General features: G+C 41.1%; 3 protein-coding genes across 7 annotated transcripts in view; 2 read left to right on the plus strand and 1 right to left on the minus strand.

Annotated features, from left to right (window-relative positions):
- Positions 1-13,449, minus strand: part of LOC108240671 (signal-induced proliferation-associated 1-like protein 2) — a 101,990-nt gene extending 88,541 nt beyond the window's left edge. For 2 of the 5 annotated variants that reach the window (XM_017424327.3, XM_037973488.1), the window contains exon 1: positions 13,018-13,443. The gene's annotated coding sequence lies outside the window, so the exon portion shown is untranslated. Of the gene's footprint in view, positions 1-13,017 lie in introns of all 5 variants that reach the window. The other 3 variants (XM_017424329.3, XM_037973489.1, XM_037973490.1) reach the window with 3 other exon arrangements.
- A 1,489-nt stretch (positions 13,450-14,938) lies between these two features.
- map10 (microtubule associated protein 10) lies at positions 14,939-17,820 on the plus strand. Its single transcript, XM_017424247.3, has one exon. It carries the CDS (start codon positions 15,063-15,065, stop codon positions 17,316-17,318), a length of 2,256 nt encoding a protein of 751 aa, XP_017279736.1. The 5' UTR covers positions 14,939-15,062; the 3' UTR covers positions 17,319-17,820.
- A 717-nt stretch (positions 17,821-18,537) lies between these two features.
- ntpcr (nucleoside-triphosphatase, cancer-related) lies at positions 18,538-22,373 on the plus strand. Its single transcript, XM_017424239.3, has 5 exons — positions 18,538-18,651; positions 19,465-19,627; positions 19,707-19,812; positions 20,654-20,860; positions 21,892-22,373. The coding sequence occupies exons 1-5, from the start codon at positions 18,618-18,620 to the stop codon at positions 21,967-21,969; spliced, it is 588 nt and encodes a 195-aa protein (XP_017279728.1). The 5' UTR covers positions 18,538-18,617; the 3' UTR covers positions 21,970-22,373.
- The last annotated feature ends 5,021 nt before the right edge of the window (positions 22,374-27,394 follow it).

The following is a 27,394-nucleotide window of genomic DNA, read 5'->3' on the forward strand; positions in this document are numbered from 1 at the left end:
CAGACTGTATTATTCAACAATCATTTCAACATGATTTTACCTCCTCAGGTAAAACACCAAAATGCTTTTTAAAAAGGGAGACAATAAAACGTAAATGTAATGTAGATTCCTTGTGTTTACTTTATCTGTAATGACTCCAGGTCATTAAATGAGACATCATGGGGGTCACAGTTTGAAGCTGCAGAGTCTGAAGTTACCTGTTGCTTCTGCTGCAGCTGTTTCCCTCTCAGCATGTTGTTTAAGGTTTTTCCCAGCTGTTGAAAAGGTTCGTTGTGTTGCCATTCGACATGCAAACACTTCACAAATAACTCTTCGGGCTTTCTCATTTCGGGAAAAAGCCAAACCAGTTCTATATCAGAGGCAGAGATCTTTTAAGGACAAAGTTCATTTTGTTTTATTATTATTATTATTTTTTTAGCCATAGCTTCCTGCTGCATTCTGAATGAGTAATCCACGGCGCTGCAGGTTGTTTGTGATGATCAGTTGATCACAGTTTCTTTAGGGCGTGCATTAGGTGGAATAATAATTGCTAAGAGTTGAACAAATTGATGTATCATTTAAAGAGCATGAACAACAACAGAATGTGTCCTATAGACGATCCTGTGATCTCTCTGTTTTGGCAGACTGTTCTAAAAAGGTACTACAACATACAAAAGTGTTTAAAAAAAAATCAGCACAGTCACATTTTTAGCTTTTATTTTTTTTGCTTCTGCACCTCGTCTCCATTCTTATTCCCATGTTAGACCACCTTCCTACCATCCCCCTTCCTGAATGCTAAATGGAGAAAAGTGTCCAGGGAGCCGGGCAAAGATGAATCCATTTCTTCCACCGCCAGCCGAGTGCGCTGATCCGACATGAAACGAGAGCCCTCTGACCTTTAAAACCGATCAGGACCACTGATCTGATGAGGTGCCCTTATGAAGCAGATAAGGAAGGGTATGCAGAAACGCAAACATCTCCACACTCCTACGGATTCAAGTCGCTGCAGCTTTCCCTCCACCGCTGAATGCACTTGGAAGTCTTTGGCATTAATATTTATGTGAACTTCTAAATGGCACACAAAGAGGTAGACTCTCTAATGCACTTCGACCTCAGCCGAGAAAAGATCAGGCACAAGATGAGAGGTGGGCACAGGAAGGTGTCTGTCTTTTATCACTCTGCTGGCCAGGGTTTACAACAGCACCACGAATAAGCGCACATTTCCTTACTCCTCACTTCCTTATCTCCACGCTGCAGCATGCTCTGAAGAATGTCACAAAGATGGCAACATTTGTGCCAGGCAGCTGCATAACCAGGTAATGAAAAAGGAAAAGCTTGGGTTAATTTTGGTTGCTTTCTAACATTTTATCCAGCAGGGTTTGTTAGAACAAGCTGTTGCTATAAACAAAATCTCAGTTGCCGTGCCTGGTTTATAACAGTGAGAAACACCGCGTAATGTTTGTGTCCAACCATGAGATACGTGGATTCTGATCATTACTATCATCCCAGAGAAGCCACACAAAAGAAAAGCTATTCAATATGAAATCAATAACAAAATACAGCTCATCCTGAGACTCCAGATGGGAAAACATGGATCATGACTTATTCTGCAGGTTAACCAAAACTCAGTAAATTAGCAGCAATCCATAAAGTCAAACAGAGGCCTAGTGTTCCTTGTAGGAATGCACCTCCCTCGCTGTCCTTCATATCAGTTTTAGACTAAAAATCATACTTTGTTGTAGCGGTTTTGGTTAGACCTTGAAAATAACATTATGTGGAACCTCATGTGATTTTGTGAAATGCTCAGTGTGTTGTGAATGACTCAGATACAATCCCTCCAAATATTAGGTCAATTTATAATAATTTTTGTGTTTTTTTATGTCAGTTGGCTGTAGCATCCAAAGATTACTTTCTGCAAGTTTCATTAAAATTTGTTTGGTGGTTCGTAAAACAATTTTGTAACAGACAGACATGAACACACACATAATATTATCAACTGCCTTCGACTTTTATCTGAAGGCCATAATCAATAACAAAACAGAGCATTACATGCATACAGCATGTTCCCTTTCTAATATCTATGACAAAAAAAAAGTGTTGAAAAAACAAAAACGTGGACATGTTGTTGATTCAAGGGATTAACTAAAATACCAAGAAGACCAAATCAATAGTTTAGCAGCGATCTCTAAAGTCAACAATCGAAGCAGCGAGAGCCAACCAGGCAGGACGAGAGGACGAGAGGAGAGACGCAGGATGTCTCCTCAGGGAGGCTGTTTGTTTCTAAAAAAATTAAACTTAATGACAGGAAATAATTAAGTGACTAGAAAATGTTGAACGTTGCCACCTGAGAAGTTGGATCTAAGAGTGCTACCATTCTGAAACACGACACAAACGGGGTCACGTGTCTGTGATGCCTAAAAAGTAGAAATACAGCAGAATGAGGACATATAAATGTAATATACCCACTGACACGATGACAGCGCACATTAACCTTTAACCTTTTGTGTTTGCGTGTTTATCCTAAACACAGGATTAAGCCGACTCAGCGTAATTACACAGCTGCTCCTGAGGTCGCACACAGCAACTGGCTCTGGATCCTGCCGTTGTGTGTCGTGTTCTGGCCCGGCTCGGTGCTGAACTGTATGTGATCCCACAGTTCTGTTTACATTTCAAAGAGCTTCCAAAGCCGTCCAGTAAACATGGCCCGGAGGAAGGTAAGCAACAAATGGACCCGGAGTAGCTGCAGGACTCAGACACACAATGAGCTCTTGTTGGGAAACCTAACATGCTGTCTGGGACTCTGTTTGAGTCGATGTGTTACATAACCTCCTTTTCTCTTCCTCCTCCTCCTTCTTCTTCTTCTTTTAAAGGCAGCAAACTCACTTACAGGCTGGCATTCAGCACGGCCCCCCGAGCTCTGGATCCCACATCACCTCACCACCGTGGCTAACTTCCAAACATCCACAGCAGTTTTGAGTAGGCTTTTTCCTCGAGGGGAGGAGGGGACCAGTTGATCTCTTCCACATTGTCAGACGGTTCGATTACAGAAGCAGGAGAGTAAAATAATTTTTTTTAAAAATCAGGCCACAGTTGCTCAAGATCATTATCCTCCGACAACAGTCTTTACAAATCACATAAAAGTAAGGACAGTCACAATGATGTAAAAACTCGGAGGAAATGGAATATACTACTCCGGCTTTAAATTAGTTCTGCTCGGCTGGGTGGTGCTCCTTAAAACACATAATCCTGCTGCAGGAGGGAAAGGCCAGACTGACTGCATAGTTCAGCTCTTTTATCTTTTAGTCATCCCTTTTAGTTTGTGTGAAAGGATTTGCATACACACCAACAGCAGTGTTTCATGCCCGGCTTACATATTCACACACTACATTGTTTTTGTTACAACAATTAGCCAAAGGCTACAGTGTGCACAGACATTAATGTGCCTTAGTGAAGTCAGGATGTCACTGGGCTGCGGCTGCTGGAGAACAGTTGAGCTCGTCTTTAACCCGTTTCAGTTTTGTCACAAGTGTCTCCAACACGTCTCAAGAGCACTAGAGCCGTTTTTGACACCTGCACAAGAGCTCTCCTCTGACAGAAAACATGTCCCGGTCTAAAAGACATGCCAGTTATAATAATATTTATTTAAAAAAAATGGGTCCACATCTGCCTATCTTTGTTTCTAAACTGTACTCCAGCAGATTAAAAATCATAAACTTGGGGGTGGCTGGGTACAAAGAAAGCAGAAGCAATCACAAGGTGAGCTAAAAAAATAATGTGCACTGCCTAGAATGAAATTTTGCAAGCTGTGCACATGAACTGGTCACGCAAAACGCGGCCACACGGATCGCAAAGACTCAGAATTCTGTCAGATAACAGATAATTTGCCTTTTTTCTCACAATTTTGAGTCTCCAACACTTGCAGCCCAGTGAGATTCTACCTTAAATGATACAAATAATACAAACTGCCCTGGGTTAAGCACATATAAGATTCAAAAGTCCCTTTTGAACTTAAACACATTTATGTTACAGAGATATCACAGGCAGAATGAAGATGACAGTCGTCAGACGAAGCTCTAAAAATATGAAATGGCTCTGAGTTTTATCCAGCCTCCCCCTCCCGCCTCCCCCCTGGGAGCAAGACTGAAAGCTTCAGCAAAAACGAAAGAATGGCATTACGCTAAAGCTGAAGTGGCTGCGGTGGACCGCAATTTCTGATACATATGACAACATTTTTGGAGAGAAATAGTGTGATATTGCTTTGACATACCCACTTGATCCATCTTTTCACAGCTGGGCTGATGGCGCCGGCTTCCAGCCACCATACAGACCAATAAAATTGATCGAGTGCCTTTCAGAGCCTCTGTGTGAAACACTTTGGTCTGTAAACATGCGTTAAAGAAAGAAAATGCGTCTCCAACTGCAGCCCACTGAGCAAAAAATGATGTTCTGTTTACATTCTTGCTTTAGTTTACCCATCTTGTGAATTAATCGGGGGTGATGTTGCTTGGCCAACTTTGAAAGCTTTTTATTTTCGTCAAAAGAAACGAATCAGAGTAATCCATTCATTCAGTGATATTTTTGGAGATTCCCAAGATAACTGAACTCATTATCATATGATTTATGAACCAGTGGGAACACAAACAAGAACAACATGACCCCCTCCTCAATATATCTTAGATCGTTTTAAAAATTACGACAGACTACAGACCATTACTAGACTCATGTCAGTGAACTGACAACAAAAACACTGACACTTTCTCACAATTGATAAATGTCTGTTTAGAAGAAAGTCCCTTCCTGTGAAAAAAAGAAAAAAGGCTGATAAGAAGTCCTGCAAAATCTACTGTGGGAACAAAACAAAACAGGACGACTTCCAAAACCGTGAAACAAACAACAACAAACAGAAATGTGCAGATTCAGCAAACAGGCGTCCATTTTAATTACTCCCACCAAAAGCAAAAGGGCAATAATGTTTTTGCACCTGTTTGTCCGTCTGTTAGCAAAATATCTCATGAACCAGTGGGCAGGTTTGAATGACACTCTCAGAAGGTAATTATTGGATGTACGTCAACAACCCCATTCAAGAGTCCATGAAAGCTAAGCAACATTAGCAAAACCAAATATGGCTTAAACTCAATCCAGTTACAGGTATTGAGCTATAATCTGGTGTGGTAGTAGCTGAGAGTCATCCCCAACACATACACTAAAAGCCAACTGATCAGGCAAGATCTGTTTTTAAATATTTGCAATTAATTGTTGGAGTCAACTCTCTCTATTAGCAACATATTTTAATAAACACTGGATGGATTTTAATAAAACGTTCAGAAAATAAACCTTGGGTAAACATCTCCAACTAAATGTTTGGACCCAACCCAATTTTAAGATGGCCACCCTAGCAATAACTCAGTTCACTGAACTAAATTTGGTGTGGTAGCAGCTGAGAGTCATCCTCAACACATCCTCTGAGCACAAACACATTTTGCAAGTTCTCACAGTATCAAAAAATCGAGCGTAATGTTCTTCACCAGGTCTGAGCAAAAAGGCTATAACTCTATCCCTTCTCACCATAAGATGATTTTAGGTTAAAACAGCAGAAAGTATGCATTTCTTTCAGGAAGGTTAAGCTTTAATTATAACATCTTACAGCTAAACTCTACAGTGTGACATCTACTGAAGCTGTTCTGCAACTGTTTCATTCCTCTCTATCAATACAGGATCAACTATGATATCCAGGGTCCTTTAGCCAATAAAAGTTTTCATATTTGACCTTCTAATGTAGAAAATTAAACTAGGTTTTGGCAGAGCCTCCTGCTCACCACTGTTGAAGCACTGGAGTGTGCTGTTGAGGTTAGGTGAAGGATACTGGCCCCTGCAGCAACGACTCAGTGATTCACACACAAACCACACTAAACATGTGCATCTGTCACAGCTCTGCTCTATTTGAGTTGTTAATTACAATTATCCCCCATCAGAAACAAGTCGGCGTAGTTTTACGCTTTCAGACAACTCATCCGATGGATATTTGCTCCTTGGCTTCATCTCTGTTGTTCTTAGCCAAGGGTGCTTGAGTTTTATTGCCAGCTTAGCCTCTACATTATTTGAGGCTAATGTGGCGGAATTACATATAGTGGTTTTGCTGTACCTTCAAGGCAAAATGACTACAATAATCATAAAGAAACCCCTTGAATAATACAGAAAATATAGTCTAACAACACTAAAAGCCATCCAGCCATCTGTGCAAACACAAAATGCAAATTGTGGTTTCATCATTTTGTCACTTTTATCAAGTTTATCAGAGCATGTGTGACTCACAGGCTGATCAACCATAAAGGTTATGTACACTGGCAGGTATCGTTAATAACACTGCTGGGAAATCTCATGTTTTGTAATTCTCACAAGTTTTACATTAACACTTGGCCCCTATGCAAACATGTCTGCAAAAAAGTGACACCCCTAGGATGGCAAACGCACTCCTACTGTAAAACCCTTCCCAACACGCACATATTTCTAACCTTATTTGGAACATTGGGACACTTTCTGTAGCCTCACAGTGCATGCCTAACCTTAACCTAAACTCAATTCAGACATTAGCCTTAAACCTAACTCAAACATGACATTCCATCATATTAGATCCAGGCTCAGGAGAGTGGAGATGCTTTTAATCGTGCAGCACTCACTGCAGTCCTCGTAAGCTGTAGGTGTCCCGACTGAAAAAATACTGACAAGCAGGAGCAACGCCACAAGGAGAAGAACTGTTCACAGGAAATATGGACTTTATACAAAAATGTAACAAAAAGTCCGATCATATCTCAGCAGTTTATATAATATTTGCAATGATTAGACCTTCTTGGCTTTTGCTCAATCATACGGTTTTGCGTGGAAACAAACCCGATGGCAACTTTTGCCCCGCTGCTCTTCATGTTTATTACTCCCCACTTGTGTGGTGTGTTAAAGTTATAAAAATTGAGGTGTGCATGACAAAAAGAAACTAAATAATCAACACAGTGAGCGCTGTGAGGTCAGTTTTGTCAAGAGAAGTGGATCGTGAGAACAGCGAGCATAAACCAGGTCTAGATATTAATGTGATGGGGTCTGATGACAGGAGTGTTACAAGGAAACCAGCACATTAAATCAGTCCCACAATTCAGGAGGAACCAGACAGATGTTCTTTGTACACGTCATGACAGCTCAAGGCTGTTTTGGTAAAATAAAACAAATCCGGACCTATGCAATATTAAGCAGGTGGTCATAATGTTATGGCTTGTCAGTGTGCACTGAACCCTGGCTACACCATCAGTCCCATCTATCTATTCAAACAGGCCCTTTCTTTTTCGCTACAGTAGGGAGGAGGTATGCACAGCGGCATTAAACCAAATCCCTACTTATCTCCTATTGGAGGCTGGCCACGACCACAGAGGTCAGCCGTCCCCATTGTCCGGGCCCGCTGGGGGGAGCACAGGCTGAGTTAACCCCACAGGCCACTGCTGGTCCTTGGACTGGGTGGCTGCGGGGTTAATGACTGGCCAGCTCTCAATCTCCTCATTGTGGGCAAGTGACAGACAAGTAGACAAAACACGAGGGGAGGGTCAGCAACTTTCGGTGGCCTTTCTCCCAACATTCCTGATATGGACACTAATGAGATCCTCAGGGAACAGTGGGTGCAGACATAATTCATCTTTGGAAGAGGGGTATTCCAAGATGCTCGACTACCACCAATCTATAATGCATGAATGTGATGCTTTTTGAACAAATATTGATGACGTATTAGGATCAATATTGATAAAAGAACGAACGAACAAGTGGCATTGCTTTGCACTAGGAAGTGAAAATATAACTAGGAAAATTATGGTAAGGAGCTCTTTATGTGTCTGACAATAATAATAAAGATTTTATTTTATTTTTTTCATGTCAATTGAAAACACGGTCTTATAGTTAAACATCTGCGTCGTCTGTCTGGGCTACAGCTGTAAACCGGTGCCATACAGCGAGGATCATATGTGGCTCTGTCTGTGTGTAGGATGGAGATTAGTCTGGAAAATGGTGTTGAGTCAGTCGGTCATAATCAACAGTAATGTTTAAACTGGCTCAAGCTGGATGCCATGATGTTTTTATGACAGAATTCACTGCTTCAATAAGCACATAACATTGATTACGCTTAAGCTGGATTCTGTTTTTGCTCAGGTAGTGTTCTGGATATACAGGAGGAAAAAAAACAACCTTTAATCCGAGCTTTTTCCAACCTTCTGGTAAGCCCTTCAGAAACGTAGCAGTGTGTCACCAGCAACATCATTATTCGACTTCTATCACCATCTTTTTTTTATCTCGCAGATTTTCCTAAAAAGCCACCAGGCTGCCTTTTAACCGTGACGTCTAATAGTCACTCAATGAGCAGCGATAAAAGCGGAACACACACAAGATGTTCACCGGGATCAAGAAGTAGCTGTTCTGGCAAATCTTTTAAAACAGCAGCAGCAGCAAAGAGACGATGAAAAGACGAAACGCACAGATTTTCACAAGAAATATGTTGGCCATCTGTGTCAACTTTAACACGTTCATCACAACCATATTTCATTGCAACACAAATGAATAAACAGAAACTGCATTTTCTGTTAAAATGCAGCATGAATGCAGAGTGCTGAATTTTGTTGAAACCGCTGGCTACAAGCTAAAATTAGCAGAACAGTAGCTAAAAATTAATCAAGCATGATGAAACATTTCAAAGCGCACAAAGTTTTCCACAAATGTGAAGAGATCTTGATGCATTCTTATGAGGAAAAGTTAAATAATTTAAAAACATAAGTTACAAATTCCTAAATTCTTCGCCATAATATCCTGAATGAGCGGAAATCTGCGTTCACACCATAATAACCCTAAGATACCAAACATCGACTGATCTGTCACGTAATCCTTTAGGGGCTTTGATTTGGCATTTTTCAGAGAATCATATGGTCGGCTTATTATTTCTTTTCAGTTGCAGTAAGAAGTCTTGTTGGCTCTGGAGACTGAAATAACTCTGGTCCTATTACATAATTATCCTGGTCACAAATCTGATTTGTCAAATTAAAATGGAAGGTCATTTCAAGTATTTGTCTGCTCCTTTGTAACCCACAGACGTCCAGCACAAGCAGTGATAATAAACAAAACAAAAATACACCATCCTAATGACCTCATTCGTGCTTTCCCTAACAGGGATGAGAGATCGTAAATCCTTCCATAATTCCAGACTGCCATCAAAACAAAGACTGACGAAACGACGAGGATGAAAGAGCGTCTCTGAAAACAGGAGCGGGCAGCATGTGATCCCCTGTCTGCTGGTTGGTTGGTTTTAGAGCGACAGGATTTGGTTAGGGACCATCGTGACCGTCTGCCAGCCAGACAGTCAGCTGGCATACACCACAACCAGGATTTCCTGATCCTCGTCACGTGCATGAGACGTGAGATCTGTTAGAAATGAGCATGCCACTTTGGTTAACTAATTGAGAAATGAATTACCACTGAAAAAACAAAGTGGTTTTAAAACCCTTAAATGGCTTTCTTCCTTTTTCTCCAAATCATGAACAGTCAGCATCACAGAAAAGTACCGTGAGACGGAAAAAACAAGGGAAGCTCACATGACCGACCAGCGCTGGCTGCACCGGTGAAAAGTTGTGCAATAAAGAGACTTAAATCAGTCACTAGCTGAAGTAATTTGTTTGTAGCCACAACACAATTTCTTGGACACAAATCGAAGATAAGAGCTGTGAGTCTAATAGGGCGTTTCCAAACCCGCAGAGACCAGAAGACACCCAAAACAGCTCTGCAAGAATAACAAGTGGATATGGCCCGTGGGCATGTCCCGGGAAGCCGTTACTCCTCCAAACCTGACAGGTGTCTTATTGTTTAGCTGAGCACACAGTGTGCACAGGAACGTTATTTCGAAAGACATCTCTGTCTGACTCAATTACTCATTGTCTGCTTAGTAATGCAGAAAGCGCTGTTGGAAATATTAGATGAAGACATATTTCTTCTTCGGCACCTTGCTGATGACACAACACAAAAATACCCAATCCAATTAAGAGCCAACCTCTTAAACTTGACATCATTTTGTGGTGAAAAGGGACGAAGTTACACCTGTTTGCTCAAATCTTATAGATGCAAACCCTTCCACCAGTTCATGGGATATTTTCCTAACACATGGTTGACTCTAATATTTAATAGTTAGGTTTGAAAAGCAGATCTCGTGCAATTAATTAGTGCTTGGAGCATGAGTTGGGGGCGACTTTCAGCTACTATCACATCAAATTTTAGCTCAATGTCTGAGTTGTTATTACTTTCGTGTCTTCTAAAGTAGGTTGGCTGTGAAAGCCATCTTGGAAACTTTAGTTTCTCATATATTTTAAAAAAAAACTACCATTTTTTTCTTATAAGGAAAACAAAAGCCTTCCAAGCCACAAATCAAACACTTTAAAGATCATGTAAGTTAGATAATTTGTGCAAAACATGACAAGTTGAGTCTAAACTGGAAGGAAAATGGTTACCTAATATAAATGCGCTCGATGACAGGAGGAAATGAGCAGATTAATTGGCTTGTTTCTTTGCTTTTGTGCTCCACGATGGCACATTTTTCCCTTCGCTACACACGTCTTTATGCCCACTCAGGTTAATAGTCAGCTGAAAGATTGCCTCCTTGATGTGCAAACCTGTGGTAGCTGGAGTTTAGCCAAACATTTATAGTGTTGAATGCTGTGGCGGGTTATGAACATTCTTTAGCAATAACAAGAACACTCCAGCACAGAAAACTAATCTTTTTTTTTTCCTCCAGACTTTAAACCGTGTGAACAGCAATGGAGCTATGAGAGAGAGAACTCTGTAGGCTGGATTTGTTCAAATAGACCCAAAGAAACTCCCGTTAAAACTCAGCAGCACCGTCTTCTGTGTGAAACTGTCCAACCAACTAAGAATTTGAGACTATTTATTTCCTTTTATTGGGGGGATTTTCTTGGTGCGGAGGCTAAACTTCCTGCAGGAACACAGAAAAAGGATATGGTGCTGGAAGACAAACAATATTTGACTTAATCTCCCAGAGGAGTATACAGTACAGTGAGTTTGAGCTGAATGGGCCACAGAAGCTGCCAGCAGTAAAGCAGGATTGTGTACAAGCAGACTGCCGGATATTATTTATGGAGAATCCAAACAACTGTGACGTTGGAGGAAAAAAATGGTCTTTCTTTCTTTGTCTGAACATACAAGTTCCCATTGCTTTTAAAAAATAAAAAAAAAACCTCATATAACCATGTTAACACAAGCTGCTCACATTGTTGTTTGATTGCTGAGTCAGCGTTCACATTATTGTTTCCCTTTTTATGGTTTATTTCCTGTGGTTTTAAGCAATAAAACTACTTCTGCATACTTTGTGCAACTTCAATCATTCAGAGATGAAAATGTTCAGCTCAAATCCGGAGTAGTGTGACTTTTACTGTTTGTAATTTTCATACTTTTTGAATTATTTAATTAATTTAAACCAGTCTCCATTGAAATACACGGAAATCTGTTCAGTTCCTAAAAAACATTGTTCTCTGAAATCTACTTCAGCATACTCTCTTTAGCTTTCTTCTATTACTTTTAGCTATTGCCTTGCTAATTTAACCTTTTAACTGCCATTTTGCTTATCTTAGCCTTTAGCTACTGCTTTGGTCATTTTTGTTCTGCTAATTTTTCCTTTTAGCTATTATTTTTGCTTCATTTATATTTTAGCTACTGCTCTGCTCACTTTGCTTTTTCTATAATTTTGTTCATTTTAGCCTTTGGCTGTGGTTTTGCTAATTAAAGCTTTTCTATTTATCTTTTAGCTACATTTATCTCTTAGCACTCACTTTTGCTTTTATCTATAGTAATTTTGTTCATTTTACCTTCTAGCTACAGTTTTATCTTTTTTTTTTTATCTCTTATCGTAGCTAAAAAATTAAAAATAGCTTTTAGCTACAATTGTGATAACCTCAACATTTAGCTGTAATGCTAGCAAATGCTAGTTTTAGCTTTTGACTACATGTTTGCACATTTTAGCTTTTAGCTATGTTTGTTTATTTTAGCTACAGTTTTGCTAATATTAGCTTTCAGCTACTGTTTTGTTACATTTAGCTTTTAGCAACTATTTTTGCTTTTATCTACAGTTTTGCAATTGTTTTAGCTTTTAGCTCTGGTTTTGCCAACTTTATCTTCTAGCTCTAATAATGTTAATTTAAGCACTTAACTACATGTTTACAAATTTTAGCTTTTAGTTATGTTTTTGTTTATTTTAGCCTTTAATAAACTGTTTTGCTAGTTCTTAGCTTTTACCTATGGTTCAGCTAACTTTAGCTTTTAGTTGTATTAATGCTAATTTTAGCTTTTAGCTATGGTTTTGCTACATTCAGCTCTTAGCTACTGCTTTGCTCATTATTCCTTTTAGCTACAGTTCTGATAATTTAGTAATTTAAGCAGTTTTGTTAGCTTTTAGCCTTTAGCTAATGCTTTGTGTATTTTAGCTGTTCTTCAGCATTTGCATTTTTCTTTTCTCCTTCCGGAACAGAATGAAACTGACTTTCGGGAGACTCAAACATTTGGACACTGATGTCTTTATCGCCCCCCGCTGTTTACATGGAAGCACTTCAATTAACAAAAAAAAAGAAGAAATCCATAAAAAAAACGGGTTTCTATGCGGTTTCCAGCACGCGCACGCGCACTCACACGGACACTTTAATCACTAAACATCATAAAATATTTAAAGAGCCCAGCCTGCAGTCTGGAATAAAAAATGAAAAATGTTTGGGCTGAATTATTGCTCCTCGTTAAACAAACACCTTTAAGTTGAGGTGAGCTCGCGCGCAGATGAGATAATTAACAAACAATTTAAACAAAACTTTTGTTTATCTGCCTTAAACTCCATCAGCTCCGGCGCCTGGGAGCAACTTTATCCTTTGTTACCAACAGTATGCGCTCTCCGACTTTCCACCTGAATAAAAAGACTTCTTCCTCACTTCGCCGCTCGGTTTCAGGTTCGAAAAACAAACCGCAGCTTACCTTCACAGGTGAGTGGCGTCCCGTCCACGCTGCCGGTCCGGTTAAATATCCTCACAGGGGGTTCGAAGCAAGCCGGGCTGTGAGAGCCGCTCTCACCATCTCCCACTTTCAGTCTCAGCCTCCAGACTGGAGCAACACACGGACCATAGCGATCCCCATCCAGCACCTATCCGCGATGACAGCACGCGACGCGGATAGGCTCCGCCCCCACCAGCACAGCGGAGCAGGAAGCCCTCACAGGTCGGCGCGGCGGCTATCTCCTCACGCGCGGGTGCGGGTTTGCAGCTGACGGACACGATGTGCGTGTCGGACTGAAAACTAACACCGAGGCCGTCATGTAAACAAAGTGCGGCGCGGGGCTCCGAAAAGAACCGCTTCTGTCCCAGCTCTACAGCGGCACCACCTGGCGAAGAGCAGGAAACTTATTTACCCCTCATTTAAAAAATATATATAACAAGAAATCCTCATTTCTTGCTCTGGTTTTACTTTAAAAGGGAACTGAGAAGTGTTTTGAAGCTGATATAAATTAAAAGAAAGCCATGAAAGGTAATTTTTTTCTAGGTTTCTCATTAAAAAAAACACTAATAAAAAATTAATAATCAAAGAAAGAATTCCTAAGGTCTCTTCATTATAACCCGGAAAGTGTGACATATAGAGAATCAACAAGGTAAATATCCGACAGCAGCTGCGTCATTGTTCAGCTTCCCAAAGGACAAGAAAGTTTGACGGGTAGTTTAGCTCAGAGGTGTCCAATCTTGGTCCTCGAGGGCCACCGTCCTGCATGATTTAGTTGTTTCTGATTTGAATCAACGGGTGATTATCAGGTGCGTTGGAGCAGGGAAACAAGTAAAACCTGCAGGATGGTGGCCCTCCAGGATCAGGATTGCCCAGTCCTGATTTGGCTCCTGGTGAAAATTACAACCCAAAGTCTGGTGACTGACTGTGTGGTTAACACCTTTTATTATGTATGTTTTTAAAATCGTATCAGTTCGGAAGCTTCTTGTGTAAGCACATATACAACTAATCTATAATAATGTTTCATCTGTTTGTTTGTTTTTTTAAAGAATGTGCATAAAGGATCTGAGTGGCGTTTATTCTTGTTAACAAGAAATATTTTAAGAGAATAGCTGTTGTGAATAATTTCATATGAGGTCTCTCTTATTTTGCTCGTTCACACGTGTTTTTTTGGAAACAGACATGAGCATTTACAGCTGATACCTTAGAACAAAGTTTCTAAAGGTTTTGCTTGAATCTTTGATGCTGATAATGAGACAAACAGAGTCGATGTAGATAGTTTTTGGATTTAAAAAAAGCTACATATATGGTATAATGCAGTTTTTACCTTCAGCTGCAGATGGTAAAAGTCTTAACACAGGGGTGTCCAAAGTCGGTCCTCGAGGGCCGGCATCCTGCATGTTTTAGTTTTCTCCCTGGTTTTACACACCTGGATCAAATGATGGCTCATTAGAAGGCCTAAGCAGAGCACTGACTTGCTGAGGAGGTTGTTACAACCAGTAGGGAGAGAACTAAAACCTGCAGGATGCCGGCCCTTGAGGACCGACTTTGGACACCCCTGTCTTAACACATCACTAAAAATCAAAAGCCCACAGGATAATATTTTGCTGCTTCATGAAACTGATAAAGTGACATAGTTTTTGTGTATATGATAAGAGTTTATAAGTTGTGACTCTTTTAATCAAACCAAGTCTCACAGAAAAGGGTTTTGTTTTCATGTTGAATGTTTGTTGGTTTAGATATAATATTTATAAGGGGAGAAACTGTGTTTGTAGTATGAGTGACCAGCTTGATAACATCTGTTTGTGTAAATAAACAAAAGGAAAGTTTCTGTGGGATTTTAAACTGGGCAACATTTCCCAGAAATCCCGCGACAATCTGTGACGTAAAACTTCCGCGACGACAGTTTGTTGCCATGGAGCCGTTGGAAGCTTTTAGCCCAAGCTAACGGATAAGCGATTGTCTTGTTCCCGAGAGCCGTGTTTTTTTTTGTGTATGTGTATGTGTGTGTGTGTAAAGATAATTTCAGCATGTCAGAGCATTCGGAGAATCTGTTTTTATTCGAGTTTCTGGTGGAAAACGTCCGACTCGAGCGACCTGGTAAGGTTTCCGACCGGCTGGCTCTCGGAGTGCGACTCCTGGATTTTCCAACGCTGCTGATCTATCAGCCTGATGATTTGAGCAGCCGTAACACGGTCCACACCGAGCAAGAGGGAAAGGATAAACCGGGTGAATACATCTTTAACAGAGGCAAATCTTGTTTCTTCAAGATGAGCCTTCAGTCTCTGCACATCCAGTTTTCCAACACCCCTCTTTATGCCATGCTGCTGGACGTGACAGAGGAGAGTCCCAGACTAGTTGGCTCCTCTCTGACATCTCTGGCTAAAGTGGTGGACAGAATCAAGCAGGAAGGCACTTCAAGTCCCTCCTCGCACAGAGAAAGGGGGCTCGCTTCTTTATGCAACCTCGCAGGGGAGAGAATTGGGGCGATATCCCTGAGTTATAAACTGGTGTGTCTGGGAGCGAGCTTATTGCCACACATCACGGAGGAGAGGGGATTTAAAAGCACCAGACTGCCTGGAGGTCAGCAACAAGAGCATGTCAAGGAGGAAAACAAATCTTCTTTGTCGTTTCCTCTCGAGAATGCGTCATCGCCCACGATGGACAAGTCTGAGCTTAACGTTCGAAGCGATGAACAAACGGATTTGAAGATCTTGTTGGACGAGGATAAGCTGGACGACGGTGCTGCATGTTGCTCAGCTGAAAGTCAAAATGAAAACCACTGTGAGGAGGATTTAACTGCATTCTGCCCCCCTCGTCTGTACTTCAGTAATACCACACAGGAAAGAAGCAGAAATGAAAAGGTGGATTATAAATTACTCAATCTTGACTTGGAAGCTTTTACGTTTGAAGAGTCCTGCTCAGAAGAGGAGAAAGATGAAACTCCTGGCTGTCACCAGAAAGTGGCTTTTACTTCAAACGTGTCAAGTCACCAAGAGGCCAGTGGGGTGACCCCAAATATCCTCAGAGAAGCCTTAAAACAGTTGCCTCTTTTAAATGCACTTGTTGCTGAACTGTCCCTGTTGACTGACTCTGTTCAGCCCAGTCAGGCTGGGATTTACAGGCCTGAGCTCACTGATATCCATTTAAAACACCCCAGAAACTGCTCCACGCCCATAATCAACCCTGCAAAAATAAAAGACAGCCAAGAAGAGGCTATAACCGGGAACAAAAGCTCCAGCAAACCACACAGAAAGAAGCTTGTTTTTGGAACAACTAAAACATTTAATCTAAGGCTGAAGCAAGTTTCTCCTCTCAAAGTAAAACATCGAGAATGCATGGGTTTAATTCAGAAAGAGACGCAGCTGAGGACAGTCGCAGGAAAGACAAAGTCAAGCAGGAAAGCCGTGAAGTCCAGCAAAAGAAAATCTCTGTTAAATCAGAGCCACAGTCTGAATGAAAACATTGAGACTGTGATGCAAAGTGTCACAGCCGACTCTGCGTTACGTGCTGAACGAAACGCTCACGAACGAGGATTTTCAGCGGAAGATTTTGGTCCTCAGACAGAGCTGAAATATTTTCACCTCCCCAGAGTGGACGGTGACAGCATTCCTCCAGGGAAAGACGAGCACCAAAGCAAATCAGATCAATCAGAGTCTGAGTTTGACGGCCATAAATTCAAATTTCTACTTCCTCGTGTCAAAGAGAAACTAAACAGCAGACACAGCAGCAGCCTTGAGTCCAGCATGAATGGAAATCAGGATGTAGACTATGCGGACGACTTTGACAGCTTAGAATCCAGTGATGCTTCTCTTTCTAAACCTGGGAGTCCTGAGTCATCCAGGACCAAGACAAAGTCTCCAGTTTGCCCCGACTCAAGATCAGACGAGATGAAACCGGTCCCAGCACCTGTCAAAGCCCCCAGCTCTCCACGCCGGGCCCTGAAGGGCACACACATCATCCGGCCTCGCACCCCCTCCTCTGAGGGTGACAACGGGGACGGGTCGGCTTCCTTACAGACCGTCTGCTCCAGAAAACAGGTGACTGCAGGAGACCGAGTGGAGCGGCGCTCCGGTGCTGCAAGCTTTTTATCTTCAAGAGGTGAAAGGACCGAGTCACCTGGGGACTACGACTCTGTTCGAGGATTTTCTGACAAATCCATATCCTCCTTTGAAGCTCAGGAAGCAGAGGAGTTGGAGGATGAGCTTGGATCTCTGGATTTCAGAAAGAAGTATCAGCATATTTCAGAGCTGGTAGCCAGAAAACTCCCTGGGTACACAATGTAAAGAAAAAGTATCATTCTCTGAAATGGAAAAGCTCAAACATACAGTTTCTCTTTATCAAATGCTGCACACAGAAATGTCTGCGATGCCTTTAAATAAAGATGAGCTTTGTGTGGAAATATTGTGACAGTTTTCTGCCTGAATGACTTAAGTATTACAAGGTTATAACATAACTGCATTATCTGTTGGACAACAAATCTACTCAGACCAACGTGGACGGAAAAATATTTCCAAACCGTGTTTATGCATTTAAGAAAAACGTTGTTTCCCAGGCCTCCAAAGGTCACCTGCTAATTTGCATTTTTTCCATAAAATTTGAATAAAAGCAAAACGCACACAGCTGTTTCTTTCATTTTTAACAGTCTGGTTGGTTTTTCATGTGCTTTGCATATATTTGAACATCAGCACTAGTTATGCTACTTTTATCTTATGGTCTTATCACCTAAGATGTTTTAGAAGAAAAATAGTTTTACTTCACATCAGTTTGTAATCTGCTCAACAAGGCAGGAAATGTTAAAAATTAAAGGCCCATCAGTCCTCAAAGGAATGCATGTCACCCGCAGCCTTTCATACCAGAGGTTAAAGCTAAGATCATCTCATGATAAGATGAGAGATGTGATCTCATGCAGGTTTTTTTTTTTTGGTTCTCACAAGATGTGTTGATAAGTTGAGTATATCTTGTGGATCACCGCTCAAATTTAACTTAATATCTATAAAAATCACTGAGTTAAAGCCATTTTTATGTTGGCTAAGGTTGATTAGCTGTGGCTGCCATTTTGAATTGGGTTGACTCCAAAAGTTATTGAGTTGTAGATTTACATCTAGTGATCGATGTCTGAAAGTTTCATTAAAATCCACCCAGTAGTTCATTAGATATTTTGCTAACAGACAGAGTTGACTGCAAATAGTTAAAAGGTAAAGTTTTAAACAAATATCTTGGACTATTATCAGGCAATAATTAAACTGAAAATGGTTATTGTTTTAAGATAGGCTACTGGTTTCACTTGTTATTAGCTTTGTAAATAGAAGTTAATTTAAACTATGAAATACCAATAGATTTTATTCAATGAGTTTTTTATTGTTTTGGTAACATTCAAGATACTTGTAAAAGTATAATTTTACCACTTGGAATTTGTGAATTAAGCTAGCAGAGAGCTGGAGTCTGTGCAGAAGTTGTAAACCACTTTGCTTCAGAAATTATTATAAGTAAAACAAAATCTATCTACCAGCCACTGCGCATGCGTAGAGCCCGTGTTTACGGAAGCGCCGCTGCCGCCGCTGCTGCTGCTAGAAACGGTTCAAATGTTTAAACACGTTTTCCTGACAGGACCTCCAGGTAACTGAGCACGGGGCTGCTGAACTGGAAATGTTTAAACTAAAATAACCATAAAGAGGAACAAAATAATCCGTAACGTTGTTCTGAAGGCGAACAATTAGGCAGTTTTAGCAGCTCCGTTCCTGACAGAATTTTTAAATCGCAAAATATTGACGCTGTTTGAGCGACTTAAAAATTACTAGTGTGCCAAATTGGACTTTATTATTCTCTTTTTAGAGATAAAAACTAATAAGTGTGATAATCTGTGATATCTACACGAAGGTAATCCATGTTTGATGTGGTTATCCCCCGTCTGTCCGTCTGTTAGCAAAATATCTAATGAACCAGTAAGCAAATTTTAATGAAACTTTCTGGAACTTCTACCATTGATTAACATTTGTAGTTAATCCAATTCAAGATGGCTGCCACAGCCAACTGACTGACCACAAATAGAACATTAATTGTTGAAGTCGGCTGGGTCTGTTAGCAAAATATCTTATGAACCACTGAACAGATTTTATTGAAACATCTAGATCGGATTAATTTTTGTAGTCATTCTAATTCAAGATACGTGCCACAGCTAACCAACATTAGTTAACACAAAAATGGCTATAACTCAGTCAGTTTTGCAGATAATGACCTTAAAATTGGTGTGGTAGTAGCTGAGAGTTATTCACAACACGAACTCTGAGCGTGACGTCTCATGATGTTGCATAAGATAACATTACTGCTCAGTATAAGATGATCTCAGTTTAAAACTCGGTGGGTGATATGAGTTCATTCAAACAATGCTGGGCCTTTTTTATTTTTTAGTGTCTGTTGTTTTGCTTGCAGGTGTGGGGAAAACCACTCTGGTCCAGAAAGCCTGTGAAGCTTTAGTGTCGTCGGGAGTCACAGTCGAAGGTTTTTACACAGAGGAGGTGAGAGAGGGAGGCAGGAGAGTTGGCTTTGATGTGGTCACCCTCAGCGGAGAGAGGGGCCACCTGTCCAGAATCAGGTACAGCTCCTCCCGTCCGTATCAGACTATCTGCTCTCTTTCATCCCGGTGTTTTGACTCGCTGCGTTTTACCTTGCAGAGATGGCGCTGGCGCGTCTCATCACGGCAGACGGGAGTACACAGTGGGACAGTATGTGGTTGATTTACCTTCATTTGAAAACCTGGCTCTCCCCCTCTTCAGAAATGTAAGACACATACCTTGTAAAGCCACAGTTCTTCTCTTCGTCACGTGCAAATCATCAAACCTTTGATTTTTCTCTCATTTGAGGGAATAATTGGAAACTTGCACACGTGTAAATTCCACAGTGACATTTTTAGTGTTGGTGGTGCCGTCTGGCTGTCACTGAGCGTGATTAATCCTGCATGTAAAGTGACGCCAATACATGTAAAGTTGGCGGCTCACGCTTTGCTTTCATCTCCCGTCATGATTCGTGTGCAATCACTGCAGATCTGTGAACACTGACGTCTCATGCACGCAAATCTCACAGCTCTGCCAGTGTTTGGACGTTAGAGTCAACAGGCGATCTGCAGGGAAATTAATAAACAATCCTGCATCGTTTATTGTTTAATTCTTCCTACGGAAGGCTAAGACGCAGTGATAATGGTTTTATTGTGTGTGTGTGTTGGGTTGTCATTGGGTTGACATCTACGACTGATTTCCTTTTGGAGTCGGCCTGATTTAAGCAAACATGCCTCTAACTCAGTCAATTTTACAGATATTGAGCTCAAATGTGGTGTGGTAGTAGCTGACAGTCATCCACATCTCATACTCCAAGGGCTAACTGATCATGTGGAAAACAGTTTCAGTTTTGACCGTTTTGCAGTCTCTGGGAGTCAAATATTTTAAGCTTTTAAAAGCATCTGGTTCAGAAAAACAATTTTGAGCTTCTTCATGTTCAAATAATCAGTAGATGGAACAAAAAGATGTTAATCCAAGCTCCAGAAAGTTGCTTTAATTTCTGATTCATGACCAGCGTTCAGTTAATGTTTGCAGCAAAGCTTCACGTGCACGTCTCGTGTCTGTAGCTGGGGTCAGCCGGCGGCAGCAGGAAGGTGTTCGTCATCGATGAGATTGGAAAAATGGAGCTCTTCAGCCAGCCGTTCATCCAGGCGGTGAGACAGACTCTGGATGGCTCTTGCTGCACGGTCTTGGGCACCATCCCCGTCCCCAAAGGGAAACCTTTGGGTCTGGTTGAAGAGGTGCGGGGCAGGAGGGACGTCAAGGTCTTCACTGTGAGTAAAAATAACTCCTCCTCTCTCTGAGCTATTTAGGTCAGTTCAGAAACTGTTAAGCTATAGGACCCTGCTTACACTGTATCCCCTTAGTGTTAGGAGGGCAGAGGGACCCAACCCTGTATTATCCCTCAGCTGTAGCTGGATTAAGTATAAATCATGCATGACTGATTCAACAACAAAGGGGTGTCTCAAATGTCCAAATAATTTGTAACAGAAGACTCAGTTATGGACATTGTCATGCAAAAATAGCCATAGATTTCTAGTTAAATATAGGTTATGAGACTGTCTGAACAGTTTTTGGGAAACTTGTGGTCAGTTATTTCACTTCCAGACAGAGATTACAGCATATTGTCTGATAAATTCTGTTTGAATTGTGTTGTCTTGTAGTTTAATGCAGTGCTGAAAGCGGACCGGTTCTCAGGTTCCTCAGCACCAGCATTTCTAAAATGTCTCCCTGAGGGTCAGCTTCTGTAGCGTGCCGCCTCGTCTGATAAACCTGCCCGTATTCAGCGTCACCGAGTGTAAACTACGGCTGAGTCTTAAACTACATCGGATGAAAACAGGAAGTCATGGATTGCTCTACGCTGCTTCTGAATGGGTGAAATATAGGGAATCAGGCGATACGTGACTCATGGTTAAAAGTTAAGCAGAAGGAGCCAATCAGGTGCACAGCTGGGTGATCTTATCAGCCGTACTGAGAACTTTAAATAAATGTATTTATATGTAAAATATATGTATTGCACAGAGAGGAGGATCCGTACTGTGAGGAAACCAGATGTGGATGCTGAGAGTGGAGCACCACATCCTGGTACTTAGCCTCTGCACAAAGCTCTGCCTACAGCATTAGTTTGAAGCTTTTAAGTGCATAAAATGATGCCTTGTTCGACAAATAATTATTTAATGCCACTGCTGATGAATGATCTTCAGCCTGATAAAGACAACCTGATCAAATATTTTGTATTTATTTATTTGCTTCTCATTTTGCTCAGGGTACCTACTTGTTTTATTGATTTTTTTCCTTCATCTAGGTGTCTAAGGAGAACAGAAATTCTATTCTTCAAGACATTTTAACAACTCTACAAGAACGTTTGAAGGCTTCAACATAACCTCAAGCTTTAAAGCCACTGAAGAGAAAACTCCAGCAGTTTGTGGTTTTTTTTTTTTTTTTATAAAAAGTGTCAGTGTGTTAGCTTCACACAATTAAATGAAGCTATACTACGGTAGAATGAGGGGCGTTCAGAGCGACAGGGAGAGTTAGTGAGTCACACGCAGGGATTTATGGATACAGCTAATTTTTTGTGTTTTTCTCACGACCTCAGAATGGATTTGGATGCTGAATAACTGATTGTGAGATGAAACACGGCGGGGGGGAATTATTCATTTAGTGCACATATTCCCTGATTTTGAAGCCCAGGACTGAGAGCAGCTCCTGTCTGTTAATGGGGGTCCAGTTTTCATTTTTTGTTGATTAATAAGTGATGCTTTTTTAAATAAAAGTTCACACAAATCAGTGGCTCTGATGATTCTTTCAGTTCTTTGCAGCCTTTTTTCTTTCCAATCTGAGGCTTTAGCTCATTGAGAATCAGTCAGTATTTAATCGTGGAACGATGTGCACTGCTTTTATGGATTATTCTTTTCTCTCAAACAAGCATGTCTCCTCGATAACAATTTTATTTGTTTATTTCCTTGTGAATGTTTTCGTTCTGATGATAAACCTACAAATAAATGAGCTCAACTGGGATTTCATGTCCCCCACCTTTGGGAAATTTCTGTCCATGTTTAGTCAGATTATATTAAAGCATGAATTGTGTAAGTGCATGAAGGATTTTTTAAACGGCAGAATGAGTTTATAAAGGATTTCTCCCTGACAGTGGAGCTCAGTGAAGCGTTTAACGCTTCAGAGGAGGACATGTCAAACAAGAAGAGTCTGTTTATGGTTGTCACCCACCGCCAAAAAGAGGAAATCAGACAATAAATGTGTTTGAAAGTGTCTCTTAGCCAAATATCTCATAAACCACTGGACGGATTTTAATAAAACTAGCATGGATGTACATCTAACTGATTATCATTCACAGCAAATGAACCTTAGAAAACTCTAAAATGGCTAAATTACATTTTAGTCTAAAACTCTGACAAGAAAGGTGGCGGGCGATATGCATTCCTTTATTTCAGACATGTTATAGACTTTCTGGGAGTGAAACAGCCTCTGCTCTGAAGTCTGGACATTAAGTTGAGGTTTTTTAATAAACATTCTCTGGTAAAGATGTTTATTGCAGCACCGAAGGTTTTTGGCTTGTGTTTTTTTTTTCAGTCCCACTTGTGTAACTGATGTGACCCGTCAGCCGATCTGATCTGATCTGCGTCAGACCTGCTGCTGGGCCAGCATCTGGATCAACATGACCCCGGATCCACTGGCACCAGCACAACTTAGGATTTTTGAAACATCGTGGAACTATGACGTTGAATGGGAAATTGACGGTTAGCTGATTGGACGGATCTGGTTCTCAGGATGCAAAGGTGATCATCAGTTTCCCTGCAGCAGGAGAGCAGATGGGTAACACTTCTCCAGTTTTACCGACTGAAGGATGCATGTAAGGATTCATGTGATGCAGTTTGATGATATTAGCATCCATGCTGTCCGTGTTGTCATGTGGTGCAGATCGCTCAGGTTGATTCCCAGCCAGAGACGCTTCAAAAGATGAAGCTCCAACGGATTAATCAGCTAAAGCAATAGCAATTAAAAAGTAGCATTCCTTGAAGGAATGGATATCGCCCGCCACCTGTCATGTCAGTTTTAAACGAAGATCATTTTCTCTTGATTAATGTCTGAGTTGTTGTTGTTTTGGTCAAACCTTGAACACAACGCTCTGCTCGAGATGTATGGGTTGTAAATGACTCTCAGCTACCACCACATCAAATCTGAGCTCAATTTCTGTTCAATTAGCTGAGCTGGAGCCATCGTTGTGTTGGCTAATGTGGATTAGCTGTGGCGGCCATCTTGAAATGAATTGACTCCAGATGTTAATCAGCTGTAGACGTACATCCAATGATTAACTTCTAAAGGTTTCATTAAAAACATCCAGTGGTCCATGAGATAATAATAATAATAATAATAATAATAAATTTTATTTGTAACGCACCTTATATTTCAAAGAAATCTCAAAGTGCTACAGAGATTAAAAGAAAAAGAAAAAAATAAAAATAATAATAATAGTAATAATAAAAATACAGAATAAATTGTAGGGCTTACAGTAGTACATCTTGCACCAAGTGATACCAAAACTAACAATTGAAACTAACAATTAAAACTAACAATTTAAAACAAAACTTACAGTTCTAAAAGGCCTGTTTAAAAAGGTGAGTCTTAAGACCTTTTTTAAAGGCCTCCACACCTTGTGGGGCTCTCAGGGACTCTGGAAGGGCATTCCAGAGTCGTGGAGCTACTGCCTGAAAAGCCCTATCCCCCATAGTGGCAAGTTTGGTCTTAGGTTGATGCAGGCAGTAAAAGGAGGTGGAGGAACGAAGCCTTCGAGAAGTAGCGTGCAATGAGAGGAGTTCACTAAGATAGGCAGGAGCAGCTCCATGGATGCATTGATAGGTGAGCAGACAGAGTTTGTAATGTATTCTATGTTTGATCGGTAGCCAATGAAGTGAATTAAGAACAGAAGTGATATGGTCGTATTTGCGCCTCCTCATCAGGACCCGGGCAGCACAGTTCTGAATGTGCTGGAGCTTTTGCAGGTTTTTACCAGAGGTCCCAAAGAGGAGGGCATTACAGTAGTCCAACCTTGATGAGATAAAGGCATGGATCAACCTCTCAGCATCCGGTTGGGAAAGGGAGGGGCGGAGTCTGGCGATGTTTTTAAGATGGAGGAAGGAGACTTTAGAAAGATGACGGATGTGGGAGTTGAAAGTGAGGTTAGAGTCAATCCTAACTCCAAGGTTTGTGACGGTGGTAGAAAAGGGAATATTAAGACCAAATATTGAGATACTACTGAGATTAGAGGACTGAGTTTGATGAGGGGTGCCAAGAAGGATGACATCCGTTTTATTACTGTTAAGTTGAAGAGAGTTGGCAGTCATCCATGCCTTTATCTCCTCTAAGCAAAGCTGAAGTGAAGACGGAAGAACTGTAGGAGAAGTGGAGTCCATTTTCATATACAGTTGTGTATCATCAGCATAGCAGTGAAAGGAGACCTTGTGTTTATTGATTATGTGACCTAGGGGGAGCATATAGATGGTGAAAAGGGTTGGCCCAAGGACTGACCCCTGTGGAACTCCACAAGTCACAGTATGAGTTGAAGATTTAGACTGACCCAAGGAAACATATTCAGTTCTATTGGTGAGATATGAATGAAACCATTTAAGTGCTGTACCCGAAAGTCCAATTTCTGACTGTAGCCTGTTGAGAAGGATGGTGTGATTCACTGTGTCGAAAGCAGCCGACAGGTCAAGGAGGAGGAGAAGAGATGGTGAGCCCTGGTCTGCAGTCATGAGAAGGTCGTTCATTACGCGAACCAGAGCTGTCTCTGTACTGTGAGCGGAACGGAAGCCAGACTGAAACTTTTCGTAGAAGTTATGGATGTGAAGATGTTGATGAAGTTGGGCTGCCACAACTTTTTCCAGAACTTTGGATATAAACGGTAAATTTGAAACAGGTCTGTAATGGGCAAGAATATTGGGGTCAAGTGAGGGTTTTTTCAGATAAGGGTGGATGACTGCAGTTTTAAGAGATGGGGGAACCTGACTGGCCCGCAAAGACTGATTAATAATGGTTGTGATTAATGGGCAAATGGCTGTAATATTAGACTTAAGTAATGCTGTGGGGAGAGGGTCTAGCACGCAGGTGGAAGTTTTCATGCTTTTTACGATCTTCTCCACGTCTGACTGGGTGACAACGGAGAAAGCTGAAAATGTGTTACTTTGCATGAGGAGAGTTATATCAACTTGAGATTCAGCTATTACAGGGAGAGCAGACTGGATTGATGCCACCTTATTAATGAAAAAGTCCATAAATCTATTGCAATGATCTATACTGGTATCAGCATGCGTGTATGTGGAAGGTTTGACCAGAGAGTTTATGTCAGAGAATAACTGTTTGGAATTCCCACGGCTATTCGAGATTTTTAGGGAAAAGTAATGGGATCTTGCTGCAGTGAGTGCTTTGGAATATGTCTTTTGGTGTTTGCGATAGGCTTGTTTGTGGACCAATAAGCCACTGGAGATAAACTGCCGCTCCAGGGCACGACCTGCAGTTTTCATTGTACGGAGTTCAGATGTAAACCATGGGGCTGATCTGGAGAAGGTAACTGTCCGAGTTTTAACCGGTGCATGAGTATCAAGAATACTGCGAAGACTGGAATTATAGTGGTTGACATAATCATTGACAGAGGTGAATTTTGTAGTTAGTGAGATATCCTGAATATCCTGGTTGAAAAGGGTCAGATCTATTGTCTTTAAACTTCTGAATTGAATTTGACGTTTTGTTTGCATATATGTCTTTGTTAATGGCAAAGTCATGGAAATTAATTTATGATCAGACACCCCCAAGTCTTCAACTTGCAGATTGGAAATGGGGGCGTTGTCCGTGATTACCAAATCCAAAGTGTGACCTCTTGTGTGTGTAGGTAATGAAACGTGTTGTGTGAGATGTAGACAGTCCAAGAGTTCAAGAAATTCTGCAGCAGGGCGGTTATTAGACGAGTGAACATGAATATTGAAGTCCCCCAGAATAAGCGTATTATGGGATATGGCACAAAGTGATGTCAGGAGATCTTGCAGTTCCATAATAAATCCAGTGTTGAGTGTTGAGATATTTTGCTAACAGAGGCAAGCAATAAAACGTGTAAGGAAATAGAATTTATAATGGGTTTCTTGCAAATAAATAACTAAATTAATCACAAAAGTGTTTTAGGACTTTTGAATATGAATATAATTCACCATAAATCATCACAACACCTAAATATGATGCAGCAGCATTTTTTTCTGATCCATCATAACCCTATTTATTTTCAAATTAAGTGTTTATGAAGCGTTTTTTTATATTTTGGACTACAAACAATGTAAATTTCTTCACTGTGATATAATCAGGGGACTTAAATTTATTGATGCGTTCTGAGCCTGAAAGGTCGTGTAGACATTGATTAACATCACAGTCACTCGTGTGACTCTGACATTAATCAATATTCATGTTGCAGGGATGCATTTGAGCCGAATGCGACGGCCAGATGTCTGTGTGGAGCACTGCACCCGTTGTCCCAACACCCATGGAGGCGACAGGAGCACAAGGAGCTTACCAACAATCCAGGACAAAAGGGATTTTACTGCTCGGAGGGAGGGAGGGGGTGAGGGGGTGAGGTTTGATGGGGAGCTGGAGCTTAGATGTGGGGAGTTCTCTCCGGTTCCTGCTCTTTGTGGTATCAGCCCAGGAGGCACTCTGACAGACAGGAAGGGGAGTGTGTGTGTGTGTGTGTGTGTATGTGTGTGTGTGTGTGTGTGTGTGTGTGTGTGTGTGTGTGTGTGTGTGTGTGT

This window comes from Kryptolebias marmoratus, linkage group LG22, assembly GCF_001649575.2.
Source record: "Kryptolebias marmoratus isolate JLee-2015 linkage group LG22, ASM164957v2, whole genome shotgun sequence".
Classification (NCBI taxonomy): Eukaryota; Metazoa; Chordata; class Actinopteri; order Cyprinodontiformes; family Rivulidae; genus Kryptolebias; species Kryptolebias marmoratus.